The sequence below is a fragment of the Armigeres subalbatus genome, chromosome 3, assembly GCF_024139115.2.
Source record: "Armigeres subalbatus isolate Guangzhou_Male chromosome 3, GZ_Asu_2, whole genome shotgun sequence".
In the NCBI taxonomy this organism is placed as follows: domain Eukaryota; kingdom Metazoa; phylum Arthropoda; class Insecta; order Diptera; family Culicidae; genus Armigeres; species Armigeres subalbatus.
The window spans coordinates 288,306,100-288,328,837 of record NC_085141.1 but is presented as its reverse complement, the minus strand read 5'-3'; the positions used below and the strand labels follow the sequence as shown (position 1 = coordinate 288,328,837).

Here is a 22,738-nt window from a genome sequence, read left to right as displayed (position 1 = left end):
AAACGTTATTTTTCTGATATACAGTTGTAAGTATTTCATAGTAGTTTATAGATTTTTTTAATAGTTGTGAAAGAATAGTTTGCATTATGCGTAGTTACAAGAAAATAAATATTTGAAGGCGAAGAATAAAAACATACTTAAGCCCGTAGTTTACTATTTGTCATGACAAATATTTGTCAAGTTTATCTGGACATCTATCAGACTGATCAGAAATCATCAGGCTTGACAAATATGTGTCCTTATGACAAACAGTATACTGATAGCTTAATCAAAAAGATATTCCAATAATCTTTCGGTCTTCTAAGGGAAATACATTCTTCGAGCCCAATAGCCGAAATGTTGGAGTTTAATCATAATATTAATATAATTATATCACTGAGGAATTGTTCGTTTGGCTTTTTAATTTTGAAGTAAATAAAGCATTTACTAACAGCTTGAGTTTTAGTTTTAAATAGATTTTCGTTCAATCCTGGAACCCATCTTGCATTGTACATTCTACAAACATTGCACTTCATGTTTTTGTAAAATAGGTACACTGAAGCACATTCCGATGGTTTTTGATCCAATTGGCCATCTTCCAGGTGTTCCTGGAACCTTACTTTTCTGGGGAAGTGCCCACTTTTCTTTTAATCTTGAAGCCCATTTTGCGACATGCCAAACTCCATGATTTTACAAAATAAGTACACTGAAACACTACGGTTGACGGTTTCCAATAGAATTGGCCACATGTTTGATATCTACTGCCACCTCGGTACGACCTAGAGCGACTGATACAATCTGATGTCGCCAATGTGCAACATCTCTAGGCAGTGTTTCCGAAAGATGATGAGCTCGATGGAGTCCCTCTACGAGCCCGGTAGAGTACAGTTAGAGCAGCCATTATTGACGTAGTGGAGAGCGACGTGCAGTGTATGTGGGAAGAAGTCGACGGAACGGTTGGTTCGAACTCTGTTAGATTCTGAATAGTTCTCTGAAAAGTGCTGACAGATTTTGTAGGAGAAGGACGCAGCACGAACGATTGCGCTACAGCAAGGGACCCCCCAGAACGTAGAACCCTCCAGAAATGAGTAATGAGACGACTCCAGCAGTTTAGCGGATGATGGAAACCAACAAGCCCCCACCTTGAGAGAAGTAAAGGATGCCATCCAACAGTTCTAATATTGGCCACTTCCCCAGGGGACCCAGGTTCCGGAAACACCTGGAAGATGACCAGTTCGATCGAAAATCATCGAAATGTTCTTCGTTGTACTTGCCAAATCAGGAAGTATGACATGTCGAAAGATGAGTCCCAAGATTGAACGAAAAGTGGCCAATTCTTCAAGGCAACCAGACCCTGGAAGTACCCGAAGAGAGGCCAATTAGATCGAAAATCGCAGAAACGAAGTATTTGTATTTGTTCTGTAAAACCATGAAGTTTGACATGTCGCAAGATAGATTTCGAAGCCGATCTGCAGGTGGCCATTTCTTCCAGGAGGGAAGTAACCCCAGTACTCCCCGGGATATATCCGAAACCATGGCCATTCTACAAAAATTGACCTCCGTTTCTAAAACTATAGGAATTTTGTGATCGATTCCAGAAGATTGCTTGAAAATCCGTTGGAAACCGGCTGAGCTGCATTTAAATTTTTAGTTTTGCCGTAAAATATGGGTTGGGGTGCGTCCCCAGGACGTCTCACTTCTCACTGTGAGATTTAAGAAGTGAGTTTCTCATTTCGCACCTCTTACGTCTCACAGTGAGAAGCGAGACTGGTGGAGTGAGAAGTGAGAAGTGGATCGTCTCACTTCACACTTCTCTTCTCTCTCTTAGCACTTCTTACTTTCAATAGTGAGTGTTAAGACGTTTCATTTTTCACTAATCAGTGTGAAAAGTTCGAGTGCGAAATGTGAAAAGTGTGAAGCGAATAATAATTATTGAAAAGTGACCAGCTTCTCAAAAGTGACCAGCTTTTTCCTTTTCGCATCGCACTTATCATTTTTCTAGCTGAACGGATAATACGACCTTAAATGTCGTTCGCAGGAAAAAAAAATTCAGAAATGAGGTTTTTTTCTGAATGCAAATTAATTTTATACATTAAGCCTTCTGTAACTTTAAGGACTTTTAGAAGCTTCCGAGCCTCTTTAACACAGGCTTTTGAGCCTTCTGAGCTAAGCTTCTGAGCCTCTTGAAAGAGACCTCCGATTGAAAGGAGGCTTCCGAGCCTCATAAAAGGACGTTTCCGAGCCTCTTGCGGGGAGGCTTCCAAACCTTTTGAAAGAAGGCTTTCGAAGCTTTTGAAATGAGGCTTCTGAACCTTTTGATAGCAGGCTTCCGAGCCTCTTGAAAGGAGGCTTCCGAGTCCCTTAAAATGAGGTTTCCGAGCATCTTGCAAGAAAGCTTCCGAGCCTCTTGAAATGGGACTTCCGATCCTCCTGAAATGAGGTTTCCGAGCCTCTTGAAAGAATGCTTCCGAGCCCCGTAAAAGGAAGTTTCCGAGCCTCTTGAAAAAAGAAGGAAGGAATATTCCGAGCCTCTTAAAAGGAAGATTCCGTGCCTCTTGCAAGGTCCGAATCTTTTGAAATGAGACTTCCGATCCTCTTGAAATGAGGCTTCTGAGCCTCTTGAAATGAGGCTTCGAAACCTCAAAAAATGAGGTTTTCGAGCCTTTTGAAAGGAGGATTCCGAGTCTCTTGAAAGAAGGGCTTCCAAGCCACTTAAAAGGAGGTTTCCGAGGCTCTTGTAAGGAGGTTTCCGAGCCTTTGAAAAGAGGATTCCGAACCTTTTGAAAAGAGGCTCCCGAACGTTTTGAAATAAGTCTTTCGAGCTTCTTTAAATGAGGCTTCTGAGCCTCTGAGCATCTGATACTCTTGAAAGGAGACTTTCGAGCCTCTTGAAATGAGGCTTCTGAACCTCTTGAAAATAGGCTTCTGAGCCTTTGCAAAGGAGGCTTTCGAGCCTCTTGAAAGGAGGCTTCTGAGCCTCTTGAAAAGGCTTCCAACCCTCTTAAAAGTAGGTTTCCGAGCCCCCTGAAATAAGGCTTCCGAGCCTCTTGAAATTAGACTTCCGAGTCTCTTGAAATAAAGCTTCCGAGCCTCTTGAAATAAGGCTCACGAACCTCTAGAAAGAAGACTTCTCAGCCTCTTAAAACGAGGTTTTTGAGCACTTTGAAAGGAGTCTTCCGAACCTCTTGAAAGGAGGCTTCCGAAACCATTAAAAGGAGGTTTCCGAGCCTCCTACAAGGAAGCTTCCGAGCCTCTTGAAAGGAGGCTTCCGATCCTCTTGAAATGAGGCTTCTAAGCTTCTTGAAATAAGGCTTCTAAGCTTCTTGAAATGAGGCTTCGGAACTCCCAGAAATGAGGCTTCAAGCCTCTTGAAAGAAGGGCTTCCAAGCCACTTAAAAGGAGGTTTCCGAGGCTCTTGTAAGGAGGTTTCCGAGCCTTTTGAAAAGAGGTTTCCGAACCTTTTGAAAAGAGGCTTCCGAACCTCTTTAAAAGAGGCTTCCGAACCTCTTTAAAAGAGGCTTCCGAACCTCTTTAAAAGAGGCTTCCGAACCTCTTTAAAAGAGGCTTCCGAACCTCTATAAAAAAGGCTTCCGAACCTTTTGAAATAAGGCTTTCGAGCCTCTTGAAATGAGGTTTCTGAACCTTTTGAAAGGAGGCTTCCAAACCTCTTAAAATAAGGATTCTGAGCCTCTTCAAAAGACTTCCGAACCTCTTAAAAGGAGGTTTCCGAGCCTCCTGAAATGAGGCTTCCGATCCTCTTGAAATGAGGTTTTCTAGCCTCTTGGAAGGAGGTTTCCGAACTTCTTGAAAGGAGGTTCCTGAACCTCTTGAAAGAAGGTTTCCGAACCTCTTGGAAGGAAGTTTCCCAACATCTTGGAAGGAGGTTTCCGAACCTCTTGGAAGGAGGTCTCCGAACCTCTTGAAAGGAGGTTTCCAAACCTCTTGAAAGGAGGTTTCCAAACCTCTTGAAAGGAGGTTTCCAAACCTCTCGAAAGGAGGTTTCCAAACCTCTTGAAAGGAGGTTTCCGAAACTCTTGGAAAGAGGTTTCCGAAACTCTTGGAAGGAGGTTTCCGAACCTCTTGGAAGGAGGTTTCCGAACCTCTTGGAAGGAGGTTTCCGAACCTCTTGGAAGGAGGTTTCCGAACCTCTTGGAAGGAGGTTTCCGAACCTCTTGGAAGGAGGTTTCCGAACCTCTTGGAAGGAGGTTTCCGAACCTCTTGGAAGGAGGTTTCCGAACCTCTTGGAAGGAGGTTTCCTGAACTTTCTTGGAAGGAGGTTTCGAACCTCTTGGAAGGAGGTTTCGAACCTCTTGGAAGGAGGCTTCTGAGCCTTTTGAAAGGAGGCTTCTGAGCCTCTTAAAGGAGGCTTCCGGAGCCTCTTGAAAGGAGGCTTCCGAGCCTCTTGAAAGGAGGCTTCCAGGCCTCTTGAAGGAGGCTTCCAGGCCTCTTGAGGGCTTCCCTCTTGAAAGGAGTCTTGAGGGCTTGAGCCTCTTGAGCCTCTTGAGGGAGGCTTCAGGCCTCTTGAAGGAGGCTTCTGGAGCCTCTTAAAAAGAGGCTTCTGAGCCTCTTGAAAGGAGGCTGAGGCCTCTTGAAGGAGGCTGAGGCCTCTTGAAGGAGGCGCCTCTTGAAGAGGCTCTCAGGCCTCTTGAAAGAAGGCTCTCGAGCCTCTTGAAAGAAGGCTCTCGAGCCTCTTGAAAGGAGGCTTCCGAGCCTGTTGAAAGGAGGCTTCCGAGCCTCTTGAAAGGAGGCTGCAGAACCTTTTGAAATTAGACTATCGAGCCTCTTGAAATTAGACTTTCGAGCCTCTTGAAATGAGGCTTCCGAGCCTCTTGAAAGGAGACTTCCGAGCGTCTTGAAAGGAGGCTTCCGAGCGTCTTGAAAGGAGGCTTCCGAGCCTATTGAAAGGAGGCTTCCGAGCCTATTGAAAGGAGGCTTCCGAGCCTATTGAAAGGAGGCTTACGAGCCAATTGAAAGGAGGCTTCCGAGCCTCTTGAAAGGAGGCTTCCGAGCCTCTTGAAAGGAGGTTTCCGAGCTCCTTGAAAGGAGGCTTCCGAGCCTCTTGAAAGGAGGCTTCCGAGCCTCTTGAAGGAGGCCTCAGGCCTCTTGAAAGGAGGCTTCTGAGCCTCTTGAAAGGAGGCTTCGAGGCCTCTTGAAAGGAGGCTTCCAGGCCTCTTGAAGGAGGCTTCAAGCCTCTTGAAAGGAGGCTGAGGCCTCTTGAAGGAGGCTTCCAGGCCTCTTGAAAGGAGGTTTCCAAACCACTTGAAAGAAGGCTTCCAGGCCTCTTGGAAAGAGGCCTGAGCCTCTTGGAAGAGGCTTGAGGCCTCTTGAAGGAGGCTTCCAGGCCTCTTGAAAGGAGGCTTCTGAGCCTCTTGAAAGGAGGCTTCTGAGCCTCTTGAAGGAGGCTCTGGGCCTCTTGAAGGGGCTTCCGAGGCCTCTTGAAAGGAGGCTTCCAGGCCTCTTGAAAGGTGGCTTCCAGGCCTCTTGAAAGGAGGCTTCTGAGCCTCTCGAAGGAGGCTTCTGGGCCTTTTGAAGGAGGCTTCCGAGCCTCTTGAAGGAGGCTTGAGGCCTCTTGAAAGGAGGCTTCCGGGCCTCTTGAAAGGAGGCTTCCGAGCCTCTTGAAAGGAGGCTCCAGAGCCTCCTAAAAGGAGGCTTGAGGCCTCTTGAAGGAGGCTTCTGAGGCCTCTTGAAGCGGGCTTCCAGGCCTCTTGAAGTGAGGCTTCCTAGCTTCTCAAAAGGAGGTTCCCGAGCCTCTTGAAATGAGGATTCCGAGCATTTTAAAAAGCGGCTTCATCGCCTCCTGAAAGGAGGTTTCCGAGCCTCTTGAAAGGAGGTTTCCTAGCCTCTTGAAATCAGGTTTCCGAGCGTCTTAAAAAGAGGCTTCCTCGCCTTCTGAAACCTCTTGAAATGAGGCTTCCGAGCTTCTCAAAAGAAGGTTTCCGAGCCTCTTAGAAGGAGGCTTCCGAACCTCTTGAAATTAGACTTTCGAGCCTCTTGAAATGAGGCTTCCGAGCCTCTTGAAAGGAGACTTCCGAGCCTCTTGAAAGGAGACTTCTGAGCCTCTTGAAAGGATGCTTCCGAGCCTCTTGAAATCAGGTTTCCGAGCGTCTTAAAAAGAGGCTACCTCGCCTTCTGAAACCTCTTGAAATGAGGCTTCCGAGCTTCTCAAAAGAAGGTTTCCGAGCCTCTTAGAAGGAGGCTTCCGAACCTCTTGAAATTAGACTTTCGAGCCTCTTGAAATGAGGCTTCCGAGCCTCTTGAAAGGAGGCCTCCGAGCCTCTTGAAAGGAGGCTTCCGAGCCTTTCAAGCCTTTCGAAATAAAGATTGTGAGCTATTTGGAAAAATGCTTTTGAGACGCTTATAAGGAGGCTTCCAAACCTCTTGCCGCGAAGCTACTGAGCTTTTTTGTAAAAATGGCTTCATGTCTCTTTTATGGAGGCTTCCGAACCGTTAGATTCTATATTTTAGTCACTCGACGTTTTGTCATTTTGATATTTTATCCATCAGCTCTTCACACACTGTATTGGTTGTGGTGGGTTGGATTTAATAGGTTTTGATATACTGATCGCCATGCATATTCGGGAGGATCCATAAAGTACGTCACGTAAAAATCGGCAACTTTCGAACCCCTTCTTCACCCTTCGTCACACTTTTTGGTTTTAAACATCCAACATTTTTGTATGAATCGTCACGCTGCTTCAAATGAACTTAAAAAAATCAATATAAAATATAGGATGCTAAAATATCTACCGAATATGTTTTTGAGAAAGTTCATTGTCAATTTTTTACAGTGTCCGGGGGAATATTCAAAAGCAGTTTTTGGATACATGCAAAACAATTTTACGGGGAAATTCGTGAATATATTTCTTGAAAGTGCACAAGAATTTCTTTTGAAAATTCAGAAAAAAATTCCTCGATTGCAAATTTAGAAGAAATTCTCCTAAAAATTCATAAGAATTTCCCTTGAAGCTTTCTTGAAGAACGAAAAATTTCCCCGGTAAATTGGTAGATATTCACTTGGAAGATTAAAGATTTCCCCTGAAAGTTGGAAATTTCTTTGAAATTTGAGAATTCCCTTGGAAATTATCCTTGAAAAGTATTGGAAAATATTGCATCGGAAGTTTTGAAGAATTTCTTAAAGAGATAATAGTCAAAAGAAATAACAATGATATGGAAATGCTACTATAATTTTCCAAACTTAGACGTATATGTTCATGATATAATTAGAGGCGTAAAGTATTGAGAATTCAAAAACATTGCTCTTGCTAATAAAAAACCTTCACCAATTTAAAATAATTTTCCTTGGATATGGCAAAAATATTCCCCGAAAATTCAGAAAATTTTTTTTTGGAACTTCAGATAAGTTTTCACAGAAAGTTCAAAAGAATTTCCCTTAGGAATCGAGGAGTGTCCCTAGAAGAATTAAAATTGATTTTCGTTAATATTGAGAGGTATTTAAGAAACAAATAGAGGTGTATTGAATCCAAAAAAAATCCATGGAAAAAGTTAAAAGGACTTTTGGGGGACATTCAAAAATTTCCCATTTAAATTTCGATGAATTTCCCGGGCAGAAAAATGTTTCTTAAAAAATAACTCGGGAATGTCGAGTTTGCACTAGAAATACGAAGAAATATCTGGAACAAACAACCAGAGGTTTAGAGTTATTGTGGCATTGGCTAAAGTGTGTTGATGAAAAAGCCCGAAGCTGCCGTCTCTGATTTCTTTTCACGATGCTGGCGTACAAAGTTAGGTGTTTGTTTTCTAAAAAATGTTGCTGAAAAATAAGTGATCTAAAAATTCTAAGAAAGCGAAAGTGCCCTCATTTGGAGTATTACAATTTAAAGCAATGAAATAAATTACATCAAATAGGTAACTGGAATGTCATGTACTCACTTTACATCGATAGTCCATTGTGTTGTAATTGATAGTGCAGTAAAAAGAACACCAAAATTTATTCACACGTGAATATATCCATGATTGAGTTTATACAGTGATTGAAGAAATTTTGTACACATAGAATAAAAATATTGTCGCCAATTCGAATGACTAATTACACATGAGACGGAAAGACACACACGAAATAGTGCAGGTTGATTTGACATGGTCACAGAACACACAAAATAGGGGGGGGACCAATTGAAGGATTTGCAGTGTAGTTAATTTTGAGTAGACAAGAAACCTAGCGGGGCTATTTTGTGAGAAGTGTGAAATAGTTCGATAATTTAGTGCAACAATTGCTCGATATTCGAGCCATGATTAAAACAGTTTACGTTTTTCCGTTAGAAACAAGGTTCGCATAGAAGAGGGAATATTTCGTTTAGCAGAAACAGTATGGAGGGTAGGGTGGCTCAAAAAACACTTTTTCGAAAATTTTGATGGGCCGCCCTCTTATTCGGTTCTATTTGATGCCCTGATACTCTGGACAAAATTTCAGCCAAAACGGTCAACGTTTGGGCGGTGCTAAACTCGTTGGAAGTTTATATGGAAAAATGTATGCAGAAACATCCAAAAACAGTGATTTGCAGTTGGACGGTACAATTTACGATCAAGAACAATGATACTCATTCAGTTCTTGTAGAATTAAATACAGAATGTTATGCTGAAAACCGCGAGAAGATATGAGTTTATTAGGCAAAGATATTAGCATTTTACTGGAGTGTTGTAGGGGTGAATTTATTTCTTTTCAAAGGTAAAAGAAACGAAATTTGCTCAAACCCCACGTCAGAGAAATGCTAATAACTTAGCCGGGCAAACTCTAAACTTCTCGCGGTTTTCTGCATAACAATCTGTATTAAATTTTTCAAGATCTGAATGAGTATTATAGATCTTCATCGTAAGTTATGCCGTCCAACTGCAATTCAATGTTTTTGGATGTTTCTGCATACATTTTTGCATATAAACTTCCAACGAGTTTAGCACCGCCCAAACGTTGACCGATTTGGCTGAAATTTTGTCCAGAGCATCAGGACATCAAATAGAACCGAATAATAGGGCGGCCCATCAAAAAAATTGAAAAAAGTTTTTCCCATACCAATTTGAGCCACCCTAATGGAGGGGTTTGTGAGAAAATTCGACAGCAGACGTGAAGCTTAGGATGGAATTGGAAGAAAAGAAGTGTGAAGTGGTACGCAAAAGATAGGGTCGCAGAACTTAAATATTTATTAGAACTCGAAGCAACACAGAGGTGTCTGCATTTGGAAATCAGTTCGAAAAGAAGGGGAAAGGTACATAGCTTTTGTAGGTAATTTGACAGAAGTTGTTGGTGCACTACGAAGAAGGGTTTGTGTGTGTAATTGTTGTTGTGGGTTGCGGTAGACAGAACGATAGCAATGAAGAAAAATCAAGTAACAGTGGAAGGAAATTGTTGCCGACTTGAGGGCCTATAATTACCTGCGGTACCGCGATTACATGCGTCATTTGCATACTGTCTTCTACACATATCTAGTCTGTGAAATATAGGTAATAATTTCCAGCTTTTAATACAAAACAGAACACGTGTGATTGGGTGTTGGTAGGAGAGTGGTATTGTGATATAAATTCGTTGTTGTAGTTGTTGTTGTGGGGTGTCGGGTGGTTGTTGGTGGTTGCGATTGCGTTGGAAGTTGCGTCCGACTGATTCTCGTTTGTACTTTGATTGTTCTCAGTTCAGGCGTAGCTGGAGCGGAATCAGGAAGAAGGGATCACAACTTGGTTTCCCACTCACGCAGCTGCACTTAAATATGTGCAGAGCAGGAGGTCGCGCTTTTCAGTTTTTGTTTTCGCGGGGTTAGTACTTGTCCAGGTAAGCCGTTATCGTAACATTGTACTCATACGGTTAGATAACCCTATCTGGATGGAACTTTGATGGGTGAAATTAATTTGGGTACGAACAATGCTATTTTCCAATACCGATGATGGAAATTTCCTCTCCCCGGATCCATCATCGTTCAGAGGTTCTCGGGAAATTTCCATCACCGTTGTTGATACTGAGTTTTAAGCCAAGGAACAAATCTTCAACCAATTAGAGGATATAATGCGATTAAGATACGAAATTAGTGGTGAGAGAAGGATGCCTTATGTGATAAGAGATGTCTGCGCACGCTTACGGCAGTTATGCAATAGAAGGAAATATACGGAAAATAAACAAGAATGAAACAAGTTTGATTACCAGCTGTGCCTTTCGTACAACGACCGCCTTTCCTTCTTCGGCACATATCATACCTGTGAAAGATCTCAATTATAGTTAATCAAACAAATTCTAACAGAGGATTCAGTACGTTGGGAGCATCGAAGTGGGTTGAGAAGGTCAAAACTAAAGAGAAACGGGTTCGGAATCATATTTGGGAAAAAAGTGGGTCGTAATAAGTGTGTAGAGTATTTCCACGCTGAATTACCGCAATATCTGCAATTTCTTCGATCTTTATTCTACTGATTTTTCAAATCCTCAAAATATGTAAAAACTATAAAACCCCTAAAAGCACTAAAATTTCCAGAAATTTTAGAACATTCAAATCAGTCTTGCAAAATGTCGTGACCATCACCAGATGATCAGATATGAAAACAAAAACCACCACGCTTTTAAACGATGTTCTTTACTGACAATCACGGCAAGCGCATCGTGACATGTAGAAGCTGACACGTGAGTACCTTCGGTAAGCGTGACACCCAGATTGACAACCACAAGCTGAGAGCCATAAAGAGCATCAGGTCGGTCAGCTGTCAAAAGTGCAGGTGAGCACCGTTATTGATTGATTTGGTTGTCGTTTGATTGGACTGACGTCGTTTTTAATTGATAAATTGGATAAATCAATAGTTAAATTAAGGGTTCATTCACAAATTACATAACGCTAAAATGGACCTGGGGGCTGAAAGCCCCCACCCACCCTCTCGTAACGTATTTTGTATGGGAGGGTTCTGAAATTTGTATGGGCCGTATTTGTGAATGGCTCTAACTAAGTTTTTACCAATTTGATCCAGACTATCTTTTGAAAAAGGCCAAATTTTTTTATTGATTTTATCAAATGGATACAATCAAAAACGACGCATCCTACAAAAAATGTTATATGGGTGACTATCGCAAAATCAGTCAAAGTTTCTAATAAAGATATCGGAAACAATTCAAATTGAGCCCTACACTGAAAAAAATCAGTTTCAACAGTTTCAAAAATTAAAACTCGATTTGCGAAAAAACGCTTTTTGATTTGTATGAAATTGTGTCTCAAGATAGGTGATTTTGTTCCTACCAACCGTCCATACATCGCAAGCTGGGCACTTTGAAGGAAAAAAGTTTTCTAACAAAAACTTTTTCTTGTCGAAATTATTTTCAGTGTATTTTTATCCGTTGCGATTAGTTACGACCCAAATATTGTACTCTGCTTGACTGTACAGGAATATTTAAATATATGTATGTATATGTTAAATCCACTGGCACTCCTTGACACCCCAACAAACAACGACAAGCTACAAATAAGCATCTATGTTGAATTATTGTTTATTTGTGATCTTCGTAGCTGAATAAAATGGATGCTGAATAATTCGCTAGACAGATTTCATTTCAGCATTTAATCTAATTAATATTTGACATGGCCTATTAATTTGTTTACTACCTTTATTTGAAGTCGAACTAACGTTTTCGTTTTATCACATTTCAGCACATTGGGGAAGTTTAACAATGTGCTGAACTAATGATTTTAAAGGTTCCCTGTTCGACTGTGATGTGATGCTCTGAAAGGGTGGTCGAATTGAGTTTGAATAGTAAGTTAATAAGCAAGCATTAGACATCCTTCTTAACCTTTGTCCTTCTTAACCATTGAATTTCACATTTATCTGATCTACCGCACAGTGGAAAAAAACATTATGCTTTTTCAGTTTGAGAAAAAATCTGGATTCTAGATCTGGAAAATTTGATTTATAGGAAAATAAAGATTTGTTTTCAAGACATGCTTTTTATATTCGTGATTTATTAGGCTGTCGGAGATTATAACGAACAAAACTGCTGGAGCAATGAAAAAAAACATGCATTCATGCGGAACTAAATTTACTTAAAGCCGGACATAACGCCGTTGAATAACGTTGGAAAATTATTGAATCTTTGAGTGTGGAATCCCAATATTATCGCATGGATGTTGATCTTTATTGCGGCGAATTCGGAATAATCTTACCATTTGACAATCATATCGCAACCGTTTATCAAGAGATTCTGAGGAAGGTCGAATATACATGGATTTTATTTTCATAAATTTATAAATAGCATTTTATTTAATAGGATTTTATTTTATCGTTTATCGACATTATTTTTACGTATTTTCCTAGTGTGCGATGGTTATGACTGCCTGAACAATGGTTGAAATAAAAATCTTGTACAGTTATTAACAAACTGTAGTTTGACAGATTGACTTATTGAATAAGAGTCCAATTATGATTCATATTCAGCAATAAGATTATTTATGTTATGCATTGAGTGAGCCATATCTAACAAATCAAGGATGGCGCGGATGGCAACGTTACCGGCGGATGATCAAATGACAGCAGTTCGAGACCCGATATAGGAAAATTTTAAAATGATTATATGAAAATAGCAATTGCTTCTAAACACGTTCATTTGGAGATCTTGATGATGTTACCTTCTATGCGTTATTATTTTCGAAGAATTCACATGTAGCTGAATTGAGGCTTAGTAAAATGTTTATTAAAGGTTTAACGAATCAGTTAATAAAGTTGTTTTTCAAAATGAGATGTTGTAGTTGTATAACTTCGCCAAAATTGTGTGAACAAAGCTTGAACAGAAGTTGTGATAAGAAATAGTACAGACATAATTCAACACATCGCTGAATTAAATCATCACACTGATGTTAGTTCAATTAGTGAATGTTTGTTGGGACTGAGAAAAAAAAACAATTCCGACAAGAAAATTTTTTGTTAGAAAAACTTTTTTCCCTTAAAAGTGTCAAGCTTGCGATGTATGGACGGTTGGTAGGGAACATAATCACCTATCTTGAGACACAATTTCATACAAATCAAAAAAAGCGTTTTTTCGCAAATCGAGTTTTAATTTTTGAAACTGTTGAAACTGATTTTTTTTTTCAGTGTAGGGCTCAATTTGAATTGTTTCCGATATCTTTATTAGAAACTTTGACTGATTTTGCGATAGTCACCCATACAACATTTTTTTGTAGGATGCGTCGTTTTTTAATTGTATCCATTTGAAAAAATCAATAAAAAAAAATTGGCCTTTTTCAAAAGATAGTCTGGATCAAATTTGGAAAAACTATGTATGTACTTTTCTTTTAATAGCACCTCTTAAAATATTGCACAAAAAGTCAATATAAACAATAAGAACACTTAAATGTTCCCAAAAATTCTATTTTGGCTTCATACATTTTTATCACAGCAAAAATCCATTAATTCCGCTAAGTGGATTATTCCATTGCTGTCGAGCGTTGATTTCGAACCAAACACCGCATAGGTCAAGTGATCATCACGATAGTCAAGATGACATGGATATGACAACCACAACATCAGGAAAGTTTTCCTATCATTCATGCTGGTGATCACAGGCAGAAGAAGTGAAGACATGGTGAGTGACCAAGCGCTAGTTGCTAAAATGTCACTTTCATGGTGATCGTTACACCAAGCATGTGAGATCCACATTGAGCATCACAATTGAGTGCTTGACACATGACCTGGATTTTGTTATTGTCACGCTTTGCGTGACTTGTACGGTGACACTTTGCAGCACTGATTCAAATAATCGCGAAAATGTATTACCACTTTGACTCAAATTCTGAACATGACTCATATTCCGAACATTCGATTTAAAATGGCAATTTTTATATTATTCGCGTATTTTCTTTCCTATAGGGTATTGAATTCGTTTGTAATCTTAGTCCTCCGTGTTTAAGACCGCAGGAAATTTCAGATTCATGGCACTTAAACGCCTGTGTTCGAAATATGAGTCATGTTCGGAATTTGAGTCATGTTCGGAATTTGAGTCAAAACGTCCTGAGTTATTGTTCGGACGGGAGGACACATGACTAAAATTCCGAACAGACTCATATTCCGAACACTTGATACATGGAGACTTATCTTAAATATTCTGTTATTTTTGCATAAATAAACGTATTTTAACGGCAGGCGTACAGATTTTGGACAATAAAATTGTTTAGATTTTGCAATCAGTCCGAAATAGACCACCTTCGAAGTTATGCGAAAATCTGGTATGACTTGTGCGAAGGCGGGAAACGATTTGTTGATCCCTGTGCCTGGCCATAGTGTTCCAAGGTGCTGTTGTTCCCTTAGCCTTCCGTAGCTGAGTGGAGTAGGGAGACACCCACTGGCTTTCCCAATTCTGACGGACGAATCTCTTAAACCAAGTTTTGACGTCAGCCAGCGGAAGCGTAGTGGTGGAAAATCGGCCATGGTAACCGACCCCAGCCAGTTCCCTGGCACCTCATAATGCCGCGAGATCCAAGCGAAGATCGTCGATTGTTGGACGTTGATGATGGTTGCCTGAATCTATCCCGAGTAGACTAAAATGGCTGAATTATATCATATATTGATTAGATAGCAAAAAGAAATATGGACAAAATTTATATAAGAGACAAAATATCAGACGACAATATCAATATTTTGCACTAAAATATCATAAGGAGATCATTTTTAAATATTTGTAAAAACCTAGATTATTCCACCTATTGGCGTGCATCATAAATTAAAAGTATTGAAAAAATAACATTAGAAAGGTAAAAAAAAGCACTCTAGAGGAATAGATCGCATGTTTTCTATCATTTTTCATGTTTTCGCATTAATCGATTTTGATTTTTTTTCCAAGGGTGGACCTTTGGGAGTAATCCTATGTCTATTCGGTACAACTTTGTTGTACGAGAAAGGCGAAAATGATAAATATCATGTGCCACTAGTTTTTTCTTATCCATCTTCTTCTTCTTCTTCTGCGAGGTTTCCAAGCCAAGTTACCATTTCTGCATTCGTATATCATGAGGCTAGCACGATGATACTTTTATGCCCAGGGAAGTCGAGACAATTTCAAATCCGAAAATTGCCTAGACCGGCACCGGGAATCGAACCCAGCCACCCTCAGCATGGTCTTGCTTTGCAGCCGCGCGTCTTACCGCACGGCTAAGGAGGGCCCTTCTTATCCGTAGCATATCTTGATATTTGAGTGGAGTGATATTTCGGTGCAAAATTTTGATATTGTTGCCTGTTCTTTTATCTCTTATATCAATCAAGTACAGATCATGTTTTGTTTTTCTGTTCAAGGCTTTTGCCCAGGATGGGTGTCTCGAGCAATTGCTTTGAAGCGCAACGATTGCACTGGAAAAGTCAGCCAAAGCTAGGATCGGTTTGAAAGAGGGTGTAGTGGCACCAACAGACAGGGCCTCAGACATAGTCTATACAGCATTGCTGAGATAGGCTATCGGACACCGTAAAGTTGCTACATCAAACCAGACTAATACGCCAACCCCTTGCCTCAAAAAGTAAACGTCGATGTAGTGATGGATGTGGTTTTTGTATTCCGATTTCAGCAATTCAGAAATCGATCTCCGGAGAGCCTCTGTATTGTCTCCTCTTTGGAGGAGATTTGAACATAGCCGTTTAATTACGGACGTTGAGAAGGTCGTGGTATGTAATGCACGTGAGCTTTCTGCTATACAGTTCCCGACTCGTAGACAAATACCCAAGCGAATACCCCTGTTGTTGATCCTGCGGGACTTTGAAATTATTCGGTTAGGTTGACCCTGGTACCGCAGTTGAATATTGCAGATGATGAAAGCCACAGAAAGGCAGAAAGACGATGCCACAGTATTTTTTCTCATTATTTAAGTGATTTTTAAATTTTTAAATTAAGTTCATCATTAGATTCCACAGTCGATTGAAACGCGGAGTACTTCTACAATTTGATGGTTGGGAATGGGGTGTTCCCCCAACTTGGTGCAAGGTTTTCACATGTCATAAGGTCTTGATAGTTGGTGCCTCCATCAACAGACTTGACAACGTACTCATTTGTTGGAAGTCATGCAAACCCTTCCCAACGGAAGATGGCGGCCTTAATGCAAGTGCATACAAGCGTGTCTACGACGACGACCAATAAGATGTCGTCGGCGTATATAGAGACGTAAACATTGGGCCTCGTCATTAGCGACTTGAAATGAAGTGACCTTCAGGACCGTTCATTGGTGTACATCTATTTCTTCTTTATAGATTCTTGAATATTGTTTTTCGATAAGGACTTTAAAGGAACGTTCCTTGATAAAGTTTCGAGTAAATACCAGAACATTACCCAAAAATCTTCATTCACTGAGTTGCTGCAATACTGAATACAATGCAATACGTACGATTGGACGGGGAAAAGTGGCTAGGCCGAAAGTCATGTGAAAGTCATGAAACGATTATTTGCTCGGAAACGGTTTGGGTGGAATGTGGCATAAAGAGACATACAGCCGAAATGCTCGTTTGACAGAAAAGGGTCATTTGGCCAGAAATGTTAATTGCCAAACGTGCCATACGGTCGTAAATGTCGTTTATTCGAACGGGTAATTCAGCCGAAAATGTCGTTTGGCAGATAGGGCCACTTTGGTCGAAAATAACGTTTGGCCGAACAGGTCATATGGCCGAAAATGTTGTTTTCAAACCGGTAATTTGGCGCAAAAACTCGTTTGACCGAAATTGTCGTTCGGCAGAAAGGGTCCTTTGGCCAAAAATGTTATTTGGTCGAATGGCGACCGAAAAAGTCATTAAGCTCAAAAAGTCGTTTGGCCAAAAATGCAATTTGATCGAAAAGGTTCGTTTGGTAGAACGGACCATTTGACCGAGAATGTCATTAGATCGAATTGGACATACCACCGCAAATGTCCGTTGACCGGACAGGTCGTATGACCAAAGCTGTTATTTAGCCAAACCAGTGCCGTGAATCCTTAATGTGAATTAAGTATTTTGACCCGAATGAGAACTTAGCCTACGTAGATCCCAATTGAGTAGTCCCGATCTATTCAATTGAAAGCAGTAGACGCACTCATTCGATTGCCTTTCAAGTGCATATCATGTCAAAATTTACCGTAAATCAACTTATGAAGCAATCTCTACCACAATTGACACAAATCAATACCAAATTTTCAAAACGACTTATCTGCTTTTGTAAACAAAGATTCATTCGTCGATTTGAGAAACAGCCCCACGCAAACTAATACCACCAGTGGAGACTTCTGTTCTGTGTTGATGGTGTTCACGGTATACAGAAAACAAGGTAGGCTCGTTAGAAAAATGACACTTCAAATGTTACGCATATTTTATCGCCACATGTTGGAGTACAAAAGTAAGCATGCTGCGACCGTAGAGCATCGTCTCGGTCCAGCTTGTGCGAAGATAGCAGTGACGTCACATGTTTACATTCAAACTGAATGTTTACATACGTGATGAGCCTGCCTTGTTTTTGTATGCCGTGGATGTTGGTTTGCGTGGGTGTGGTCTCAGATTTGTCAAATTGACGCTTGAATCTGTGTTTACAAAAGCAGGTAAGTTGTTTTGAAAATTTGATATTGAAATATTGATTCGGCTTTATTTGAAATTCGTTTCTTTCGTTTGAAATCAGTTATACGAAACCGGATTTTCTTACAATTTCCTTCCATTTCCTTTTTTCTTCCGAACACCAGTCATTCGAATGACGTGTATATCAATTGACAGAATAAACTTTTCACATTTAAAAGTGGAAAATGCAAAGTAAGAATTAGACATGAAAAGCGAGAAAATAGAAGCCAAAAGAGAGAAGTTAGATGTCTCACTTCTTTCTCTTCATTTTTCACTTCTAATTTTTCAGTTATCGATAATCTTTTTGCACTCTTCACATTAACTATTGCTCGGCCTAAAAATATTTACGGCCATCAAACGACATTTTCGGCCGTATGACTCGTTTAGCCAAGTTAGTTTTCTGCGGAACGACTATTTTGGCCAAATGTATGACCTGTTCTGGCAAATGTATGTTCACTTCGGCCAAATAACTTCAGATCAGATGAGCTTCGCCGTACTGGTTTATTCGGCCAATTGGTATATTCGGCTACACAACTTTCATCTAATGACTTTCGGCCAAACGGCCTTTCCCCGATTGAACGCCTTTGAATTGTCCAGTCAGTGTGTTTACGCTCCTCGAAAACGTTCTCAAGGACGTATTCTAGACCAGCGAACTAGGAGCCGATGCGGTACCCAACACGGTAAACATGATGATGGAAACCTAAAAATTCCGTCGGACTTTTCGCTTAGACTGTGGAAACACAGGAGGTTAACAAGATAGGGCGGTATTTAGAGGCTTCCCGTTAGGCGACGTTTTATTTGGTATTGGGATGACGTGGCTGAGCTGCCACTTGTCTGGAAAGATTTGGTCCAAGCAGGTTTGCTGGCCCAATCCAAGGAACCCTAGCAGCACACATATTTCACATAGGTTACTACAACTCATATGTGACCAGATTTAGTCGCATTCAAGTTGCTGCAACCAGATTTGCCTGACTTGTGCTGCTCGGGAAAGGTCTAAACCAACATTTGAAAAGGGGGTAACAGCCAAAATTTATTCCTTCTAATTTTTCGTCCACGTATATAGAAATATATTTAGACGAAGAATCAGGACGAATAAATTTTGACTGTTACGCCCTTTTCAAATGTTGGTCTGAAAGTGTTCTTACATAGAGAGGAAGGTCTTTGATCATATGGCTAGAGGACTTCCCGCTATTCCTAGGGACGGCGACTGATACATCAGCAGTTGAGATTCGACAAGTCCGGCGGGACTGTGAAGATCTCGAATGAGGATGACCAGGTGAGGATGAATCTCTGACAGCCTTATGAGTACTTGGAGGGCCTTTCACATATGTATTAAATGAACTGATGACACAACGGGTGACACTTCACGTATCTCAAATATCTTCAAAATCAATGGAATAAATTTAATAAACATAAATTATTAAAAAATCTTCAAAAACTCTGAAATTTACAAAATCTGCCAATTGCCAAATAAACATTGAGAATTTTTTTCTGAAGCTATCAAAATGCAAAAAAAAAAGAAGTTAAATATCTTAAATTTATGTACAATCTGAAATATCTTAAATCTCTATCACTTTTTTAATATCTATTTTTTCAAAGATCTAAAATCTCTGACGTCTCTTAAAACTTTTAAAACAGAACAAATTCAACCAATAGTCAAATAGCATTAATAAAGATTTGAAAAAAATTTAAAAAAATCTCTGAAAGGCAAGTGAGGATATGATGGCGTCTTTCAATTCAGACATTTGCTCGATTTAAGACAAGGGAAGCTATGATTCCAGCTTTCGGAGATGCAATTGCCCGGCGAAAAGCAAGATAGGATATGACTCTTTCTTTCGATTCATGCATTTGCTCGGATTAAAGCAAGGGAGATACGATCCTTCTATCAAGGAACGCATTTGCCCAGCAAATGGCAAGAGAGAGTATGACTCCTTCTTTCAATTCAAGCATTTGCTTTGTTTGAGGCAAGGGATGTGATCAGGGTTTGCAGAAATCGCTCTCAATAGATAACGAACAACGATAAAAGAGAGGCAAAAACTGTTCCAAAACATAACAAGCGATGATAACAAATTTATCAAACTTGTATACAGGTGCGAAAAAACAAAATCGGATAGGCAGCCCCCACAGAAAAATTGTGATTCTCGCTTTGTTTTCGCTCATTCCGTGTTGGTTACTGCACAGCTGTGTAGAACAAGTTGAAATGCATCATCAGAGCCGTTCCTCACCGCATTTTGAGCTTTCTAAAAGAAGTTTATCATGGGGTTTAGCCTCCCGAATCAGTACTCTGTCATGACAGCTTGCGAAAAAAGGTTTCTCGCGGTACGCTACATTTCGTATATGTATACAGAAATGATAAGTTTGAGACTTGTTCATTCTCTTTAGGATTCAATCCCTGAATGTGATCTCTTCCTGCCAAATACCAAGAGAGGATATGATTCCTTCTTTTAATTCAAGTATTTGCTCAGTTTAAGGAGAGGGAAGATATGATCCTTTCTTTCGAAAAGTGCATTTAGCTGGTTGATGAGAAGGTAGGATATGAAGCATGGAGATGGAGATGGAGAATAAGATCGACAAATAGAAGTAACGACTTTTCTAAAAAAAAGTTGACGAATTCTACCGGGCACCCCTTCAATAGTGGAATTTGAACATCGACCTGTCAGGCAATGTTGTAGAAAAACCTTCGCACTAGAAGTTCGCCATACAACACATTTTGAAATTTAACCTCTGGAATGCGATATTGACAAACTACTAAATCATCGAACGCAGATTACTAAAAGCTCGATAACATCCCGATAATAAGATCAGGGTTTCCAATAGCCTTGCGAGCAAAGGTTAAGGATTGCTAATCCGGAGATGGTGTAACGTTGGGTGGATATTTTGAAATAAATTTATTGAATTTGCTTTGGCGTTTTTATTATTTTAAGTAGAATATTATGTAGATGAGTTGAAGCTTATTTATTAGTCATGAATTATTTGTTTGTTTTATTTATTTTCTGTTGAAATTCTTAGATTATTTGAATTCAATTAGCTTTGGAGGTTTTTTTCCTTTTTAAGCAAAATAATGCTTCAACTCGTTAAGTCGGCTTGACGATTCACAGTCCAAAGCGAGAACATAATAGAATCAGTATTAGTCCGACTATTCGACTGTCTCGGGTGAGGAAATATTTCGTACGATTTGTGTCTCGGCTAAGCAAAGTGTTATACTGCCTCAGTGAATGCAGTAATGGCTCCTGAAACTAGATAGCTCTTTTCCAGCCATTTGCGTGAACCTGGGAAGGCGCCAAATTGATATCGCCATTCGAAGCTGAGTACATAACGTTTTCCGATTTAGTGAGCTTGTGCGTCCGCCAAGGTTCGCCTTTCGGGGTAGTCAAATGGAGGGGAGTGCAGTTCGTGAGATAGTAGAGTCGACAATCGCCAAAAACTATTGATAAGGCGTTACGCCCCCTCCCCCTGGTGGTCAGGTGTCGAGAGCGCGGTTCCCGTATGTTAAACCGAACCCGAACCGATAATAAGTAGCTTTCTTTTGGTCCTCACCCGGTGAATCCGAAAGGTACGTGAAGCCGGGTCGTAAGGGAAAGTGGGCTACTAGTTCGAGGGAACAGTTATTTCGGACGCTCTCGAGAAGTTAAAATCGGAAGCTTTACGTCCAGCCGCCACTCCCTCCGCACCTTTAGTTCGGCTATTTAGACACAAGCTCATGTCGCCATTGTGTGGAGCATCGAACGCCCACTGGCAAGCTGCCGGTACCACGACGCCATCACGACAACTGCGTCGCCAGCATGGTCAGAAGGGGTCCGCGACGTTAGGCATAAGTACGTTAGGCATAAGGACGTTAGGCATAAGTACGTTAGGCATAATGGACGTTAGGCATAATGTACGTTAGGCATAATGGACGTTTGGCATAATTCTGCCTTCTTTATGTCATAGGCTGTTCTTTGGGTCATTTTATGCCTAACGTACATTATGCCTAACGTCCGTTATGCCTAACGTCCATTATGCCTAACGTCCATTATGCCTAACGTACTTATGCCTAACGTCTTTATGCCTAACGTACTTATGCCTAACGGGGTATACCCCGTCAGAAGAACCATCGACCCACCGGACAGTTTACTGTTTTCGGCACCCCGCCGAAGAGTCCTACGTCTTCGGCACTCCGCCGGAAGAGCCTTCGTCTTCGGTCCACCACTGGAAAAAACCCTTCGTCGAAAAATCCTGCGCAGGTACGTGGAAACTTGTACCCGAATGAAGTCGTGATAATAGATTTGTTGAATTAAAAGATCTGAGAGTCAGTTGATTTTGTGTCGGCAGTTCCGTGGGAACCTGCTGTTCTCTTTACGTTTCCGTTATTCCATTGGTAGATTGCACCTCAGGCTTTTATTTCTCAGCCAGAAACCGTTCGAGGATTTCCCCTGAGGAATTGTCCCAAAAATAGTCAGGCAAGTCAATAGACTGGTCGTCTCTCATATGCGAGACGGTTTGCGAACGGTTACAATGGCGAGTTCGAATCTCGGTCCGGTTTAGGATGTTTAGGGTTAGATAATTTCTCGACACCCTGGCCATATCCGTTGTACTGGCCGTACAATCTGTTAAACCCCTAAAATTTCTGAAATCTTAAAAATATCAAATGAAATTTTAAGAATCTGCAACATTTCTAAAATTTCCCATAGCAAACACTTTGAAAAACCTCTAAAATCTCTTACATTTTCAATCTATTTTAAATCGCCATAATTTATTACATCCATATCAGCTCTTTAATCTCCAAAAAAATATTTAAAAATCTGAAAATCTCCAACATCTTCCAAACTTTGAAAATCACCATAATTTTCCAAATTGAAATATCTGAAATATTCAGAATCTAAAGAATTTCATACATATCTTTAAATCTACTAACTTAACATTCTGAATTTTTGAAATGTCTTTATGCTCTAAAATCTTTGAAAGCTTGGAAATCTTTAAATCATATCCTAATTTTCTAAAATATAATTAACACTAACTTCAAAATTTCTTCAATCTCCTAAGAAAATTGAATCAGCAAAATCTATGACTCTAATCTCAAAAACTGCAGAATAAGATTTTCAATTGCAGACCGCCAACTGCGGTTCCGGATATTTGTCGGTAATTCGTTGTGGAACTGTAGTGAATACGAATCGTTAGTATTTGTGATGAAGTTGATGATTAAGCTAACAAATGTTTCCATTGTGCGGTCACGTTTTGTCAGACATGTCTTGCGAAAAATGGT

The 22,738-nt window shown here is 40.4% G+C and overlaps 1 protein-coding gene across 5 annotated transcripts in view; it reads right to left on the bottom strand.

Annotated features, from left to right (window-relative positions):
- Positions 1 to 22,738, bottom strand: part of LOC134224743 (A disintegrin and metalloproteinase with thrombospondin motifs like) — a 590,502-nt gene that overhangs the window by 34,006 nt on the left and 533,758 nt on the right. For 4 of the 5 annotated variants that reach the window (XM_062704283.1, XM_062704280.1, XM_062704281.1 and 1 more), the window contains one exon: positions 9,367 to 9,422. In XM_062704283.1, the coding sequence (XP_062560267.1) occupies positions 9,367 to 9,422 (56 nt within the window). Of the gene's footprint in view, positions 1 to 9,366; positions 9,423 to 10,123; positions 10,177 to 22,738 lie in introns of all 5 variants that reach the window. The other variant, XM_062704282.1, reaches the window with a different exon arrangement.